General features: G+C 34.2%; 1 protein-coding gene across 9 annotated transcripts in view; it reads right to left on the bottom strand.

Moving 5' to 3' along the window:
* The window catches only part of Nol4 (nucleolar protein 4), a 322,425-nt gene that overhangs the window by 201,941 nt on the left and 114,525 nt on the right, over window positions 1-5,959 (bottom strand). For all 9 annotated transcript variants that reach the window (XM_031365083.1, XM_031365084.1, XM_031365092.1 and 6 more), the window contains one exon: window positions 3,661-3,793. In XM_031365083.1, the coding sequence (XP_031220943.1) occupies window positions 3,661-3,793 (133 nt within the window). The remainder of the gene's footprint in view (window positions 1-3,660; window positions 3,794-5,959) is intronic.

Raw genomic sequence — 5,959 nt, forward strand, 5'->3', positions numbered from 1 at the left:
TTTGTTGTTTTCGTTTGTTTCTTTGTTTTTTAGAGGGGAAACTGGGAAGGGAGAAATTTATATGTAAAGAAAATATCTAATAAAAAAATAATGAAAAAAAATACCGAATGGCTGAGAAACACCTAAAGAAATGTTCAACATCCTTAGTCGTCAGGGAAATGCAAATCAAAACAACCCTGAGATTCCACCTTACACCAGACAGAATGGCTAAGATCAAAAACTCAGGTGAGGTGGCAGGCATGGGGAGGGGGGAGGCAACAGGGGTTTGTTTTTGTTGTTTTTGTTTGTTTCTTTATTTTTTGGAGGGGAAACTAGGAATGGAGAAATTTACATGTAAATAAAGAAAATATCTAATTAAAAAAAACTCAGGTGACAGAAAATGCTGGCGAGGATATGGAAAAAGAATGCTCTTCCATTGCTCTGTCACAATAAAATATTATTCTTGCATGGTTTGCTATCACATGTAGCTCTTTAACCTTACTATATACTATTTAATACTGAAAATACTGCTCACTCAGGCAACCGTATGTCAAGCCCACTGCATGGACTGTGAACACTATATGGAAAAGCATAAGCAAAGAGCATTCCCATCCTCATAGTGTCTGCCATAGCTCACTCTCTTCTCCATACTTCCCTTAAGCATCTCCCTATGGACTCTTCTCTGATAGTCAGCCTCTGTCCATACAAACTCTTCTTCCTTGCCTATATTGTTCATTTGTGACTGTTGGGCCATTTGCACCCCTACCAAGCAAGGACGCCATTGTCACTTTTGGAGATGGTACACTTGTCTCCAAGAGGAAACATGTACATGTAGTCAGTAGCTGGAATAAAGCTGCTATATATTTTCCAAAAACAAGCCAGGGATCAACAGTGTGGAGGCTGGGAAGTTCTGCACCATGAACTCTATACTGGAACCACATAAGGATGCTCACCCAATATTAGACAGGCTACAGCACATTTCCTTATCTTCTTACACTTTTTAAAGATTAATGTACATCATCCACAAGGAACTAAACAAGACTTAGTTCTACAAACATCCCAGCATTTTAAAAAAGATAAATATTTAAATTTTTACTATTATAAATTTTCATTTTAAAAGGCAAAATAGATGCTCATACATGTTAGATAACTTCATTTATATTATATCTTATATGAGTTGTAGCAATGCTTGTAAAAATGTCATATATTTATTTGCTCAGCATTACATACAAACACCAACTTATATAGATTTATACACAGAGAGTAATATTTTACAAACACAAATGTATACACATACACATAACTTACATGTAAAAGAAAATAATTATGTATGAATGGCACAAGATAAAGAGCACACTATAATTATAAAACAAGTATGATGAAGTAGTACAAGTGTGTATATAGGAGTGTGCACATGAGTGTGTGCATGCACATGGGTGCATTCATGGGGTAAAGAGAATTGCACAGTGTAGTGTTAGCATGGATAATTTAAGAGAATACCATTATCAGGGAAAAGGAAAGAAAATACCTAAAACTCATTTTACAAACCATAATTATATTGGAAAACTACACCTTAATTATTTAAATGATGGGACATGCAAGAGGAATTTGAAATAGAGCACATGACAGGAAACTCATATTGGGAGAATACTTATAAATTAATAATTCCTGCAGTATAGAAGAGGAAAGGGGAATGAGTGAGAAAATAATATAGTTTTACATGGTAATAGGTTGTCTATGGAATGTTAACAATTAGAAGATGGATAGAGGGAGGTAGGGCATTAGCAGATGTTCCTTTTTAGATAAGAGGGCTTGCAGAAGAAAACTGATGGTTCCTGTGCCTGCAGATGGGGTTGAAAGCAACATGATTAGATTTTCTCTCTCAAGTGGTAACTATGTGGACAAAGCTAAGGAATACAACCAACACTTGTGAGCAGAAAGTGAGAGGATCTCTCAGGGAAAGTAAAGAGCTTGTTAGGTTAGTTTCAGGAGGTGATCCTAATAATCTACCAGAATGGGGAAAACTTCTCAATGGGCTAGGAGAGATAATGCCAAAGAAAACTCAGTGGGCAGCTTAAGGGAGAACTCCTAAGGCATCAAAGTGGGGTCAGGAAGAGGCAGGGGAAGACATAACTAACATTCATGGGCAGCAGCCATCAATACACAGCGGAGTATTTTCCATATTGCTCCAAAACATTTTAAAAAGTCAGAATAGATTTTATTTAATGAGTTCTACCCTAGCCAAGGAACTACAACTGGCAATTTCAATCATGAAAGTGATAAGTTTTCAATATTAGAGACACAGTCCTGAAATGTTCATTCTTCACATTCTTCAGAATAATATATGAGCACAATGAGAATATAAACAGGCAAAGTGCATTAACAGATAATTGATAAGAGTGGTGTGTGTGTGTGTGTGTGTGTGTGTGTGTGTGTGTGTGCGTGCATGCATGTGTGTATCAATTATTCTGTGGTGCTGGCACCATTATTGTGTGAGAAATATCTATTTTATAATAAAGTGACAAGAATTTCTTCATCATATTCCCAAATGAAAGCTTTTTCTACTGAAAAACTGAGCTGCTGCATAGCAAGTCGGAGCTGAGCTTGAACTCCCACCCAAAGTTCTCTTCTCTTTCTTAGGATCTACAATGATGTAACTTGCACTCCACTCAGACTCTTCTAAACTGTAGAAAAGTGAAGTGTCCATGATGGGCATCTTCTCACATTTAAAACTAGGGATCTTAAGTCTTAAGATCTCTCTGGTGTGAATAGAATGCAAAATCGGTCTGAAACACTAGCAACTTCTAATACTAGGTTTTAACAACAAGTTTCAAAAAAAAAAAAAAATCAAGGAAAGCCTTTTTTTCCTATCTACTAATATAGTGAAAAAACTTACCAATCAAGAGAGTCATATAAATGTACATGTGAATGAAATCATAAACCAATTTTGAATGAATTCTTAGGTTTCCATTTATAAAACTTATTTTTACACCTGCTATTATATTAATTTGCATCAAATTTAATACAAAGACAACATCTTCAAAACATTTTTGAGCATATCAGGGCTTAAGTGTTGACCATCAATTGTCTTTATAATGTTCAGGTTTATTCCCAGCATCAACAAAGTTAGGAATCTTTCTGAGAATATAAACTAGGAATGATAAAGTTCCTTTCCCTTTGAGCAAAAAAAGAGTTCAAGGTCATAGTGAAGCACCCTCTTCCTACAGCATGGCTTTGTGAAAGTTATCTTTAATATTATGCCCTTCATATTCGGAACTTGGCTGTTGGGTCAAAGAAAATTTAATCTACTTTAAATTCTTCATTTTCTCAAAAATACATGATGACATAAGAAACCAAAGCCAGAAGACATTATCATAGATATCCAGCCGCACTCCTGTAGCACATTTTATATTTGAAAAGAAAAACATGGATGAGCCTGGATTTCATAACTGACATCTTTTTATAAATCAGTCTAACACTTTAATTTTGAAAAGAGTACTTAAATCTAAAAATAATAAAGTGGATGACATAACCTGAGTGCCCAGAAAATGTCTCCATAGAGACGATTTTTTTTTTTAAATGGACACAAGCATGAAGAGGTGGTTGTGATTTTAATAGATTCTTACTCACTACTGGGACTCACTGCTTTATCTATTCATTTGTTCAGTGTGAAAGGCTTACCATCTTGCTGGCCATGGAGAGTCTGGGGACTTTGCATTCTTTCTTCCAGATTGGAGCTAAGGTCAGAGTTCACGGCTGACATCCGTGTTGAATCACTCATGTCAAATTCATCACTTTCTATTGAGCTTTCATCCTAAAATGAGTTGAAAATATTATTAGGCACCATAAAATTTAACCATGTGTAAAAAATAACTATTCTGCCTATGTGCTTAATGAGAAGCTAGCTAGTTCATAAACTATTATCAGATTCTATAAAACATGGTACATAGAAATAGCTATGTGGAACAACAAATCATGAAACACTTCCTTCAAAAAATGTTAAAAATGTTGGGTGCTCAAACAGCATATTATTCAGAATCCCATTGTAAAGATAGAGCAGCATGTCTAGAGAGAAAGTAGTTTGGGAATTAGTGTAAATATTGAACTATTCTTAATGAATATTAAGAATTCTTAATAAATTTGTCTTTAAAGGGTGATCATAAAACATGACGGAAAGGAAATTTAAGTTTTACTCTAAACAAAATGACTTGGTAAAATATTATAAGCACATATACATAGTTATAAGCATATACCATATAACATAGTCAAAACTTTTTATCAGCAAACAGGATGGACTCCAAGCATAAACTAAGATACATGCATATATTCAATGTTTGTATTTGATGTAGAGCAATGAATTCTTAATAAAGATGCAAATAAAGGTGATAGATATAGATTATAGAGAATAGATGCTATGTGTATTATAGGTAATAGGTTATAGGTAGGCAGGTGCTAGATAAATAAATGACAGATGACATATGACAGGTAGATAGAAAAAGAAGACAGATGATAGATAGATAGATAGATAGATAGATAGATAGATAGATAGATAGATAGATGGAGAAGGAAGCAGACAGATTACATAAGGATGATAGATATTTCATAGAAGAGAGGTAGATGATTATATACAGATAAATACTATAAAGTTATATGATAGGCAGAGCACTGAGTTCACAAAAGGACTTCTATATAACATTGTGTAAAACTTACTCATTAAAAGTCAGAGGACAAAATTTTCTACTAAATGGTTACTTCAGAAAAATGTCAATTGTGAACAATTAATACAGAAACTAGTATACTTCTTTAATTTTTGAGATTATAAAATAACTACTATAATTCCCCTTTCCCCTTCCTCCATCCAAATTTTCCCATATACTTCTCCTTGTTCTTTTCAAATTCTTGGCCCCTTTTATCATTAGCTTTTGCTAAATACATGTATGTATATGTATATCCATATGCTTACGTACCTATAACCTGTATGTGTTTTTTCAGGGAATAAACATTTGGCATTGGATAATGTGTTGATGTGCTCTTCCCTTTGAAAGATTATTTCTCTAACTCTCAGCACTCTTTAGTGGCTTGTAGGCTTTTGTGTAGGGTTGAGGCCTTGCAAACTTCCTAAGGAGAGAGGCATCCGACAGTCCTTCCCAGCAATGACATCTCTGACTGCATCAACTGCCAGCATACCACATATGCATACATCGATAGTAATGAACAGCTCTCTAATGGCACTTTGGACCCACTCAGTAAGAGGGAAACATGCATGGTACTGAAATCTGCTAACCATTCAGGGCTAATGAAGTCATACATATCGGAGGAGAATCTGCAACCACTAATGTATTAAACAAGCATATGCCCCCTAACAACAACCTAAACATTTATCCTTTCCACGGGAAGTGTGATCCTCATCCCTGATGAGAAAACTTGTCTCTGAAACTAGGACGCTTTGCTCCAATTTTACTGAAGCAAGGAATTTGTCATTTTACTTCCAAGTTCTTATTTCTTATCTAAATCAACTTCTTTGTAAATTAAAACATGCTGTTGGGTTTGTGGGTTTCTTCTTTGTTAAACAAACTAAGAACTTCTCCTACTCAAAAAAGTTATTTCTTCAATCTTCATTTTCTTCATATGATTTGTCCTGTCTTGTAAGTCATCTTTCCCTGGAGATTCTCTTGGTTTTATCTCTGAATTTTGTTAGTATGGATGGAAACCATACTTGTCAGGCTTTATGGTTATGAGGCAAGTACTTTCTCACTGAAACATATTTCCAACCCTAAAAATTGTCTTTATAAGTAATTACTTAATGTCTTACTTATTTTATTTATGAATGATTACTTATACAACATATGTATTTATAAAAATAAATATATTTATAATTTATAATTATTTATAGTAGTTATTTATCATTGGCTCATTTTTTTTAGATATTTTCTTTATTTACATGTAAATTTCTCCATTCCCAGTTTCCCCTCCAAAAAAC

This window comes from Mastomys coucha, unplaced genomic scaffold, assembly GCF_008632895.1.
Source record: "Mastomys coucha isolate ucsf_1 unplaced genomic scaffold, UCSF_Mcou_1 pScaffold13, whole genome shotgun sequence".
Lineage (NCBI taxonomy): Eukaryota > Metazoa > Chordata > Mammalia > Rodentia > Muridae > Mastomys > Mastomys coucha.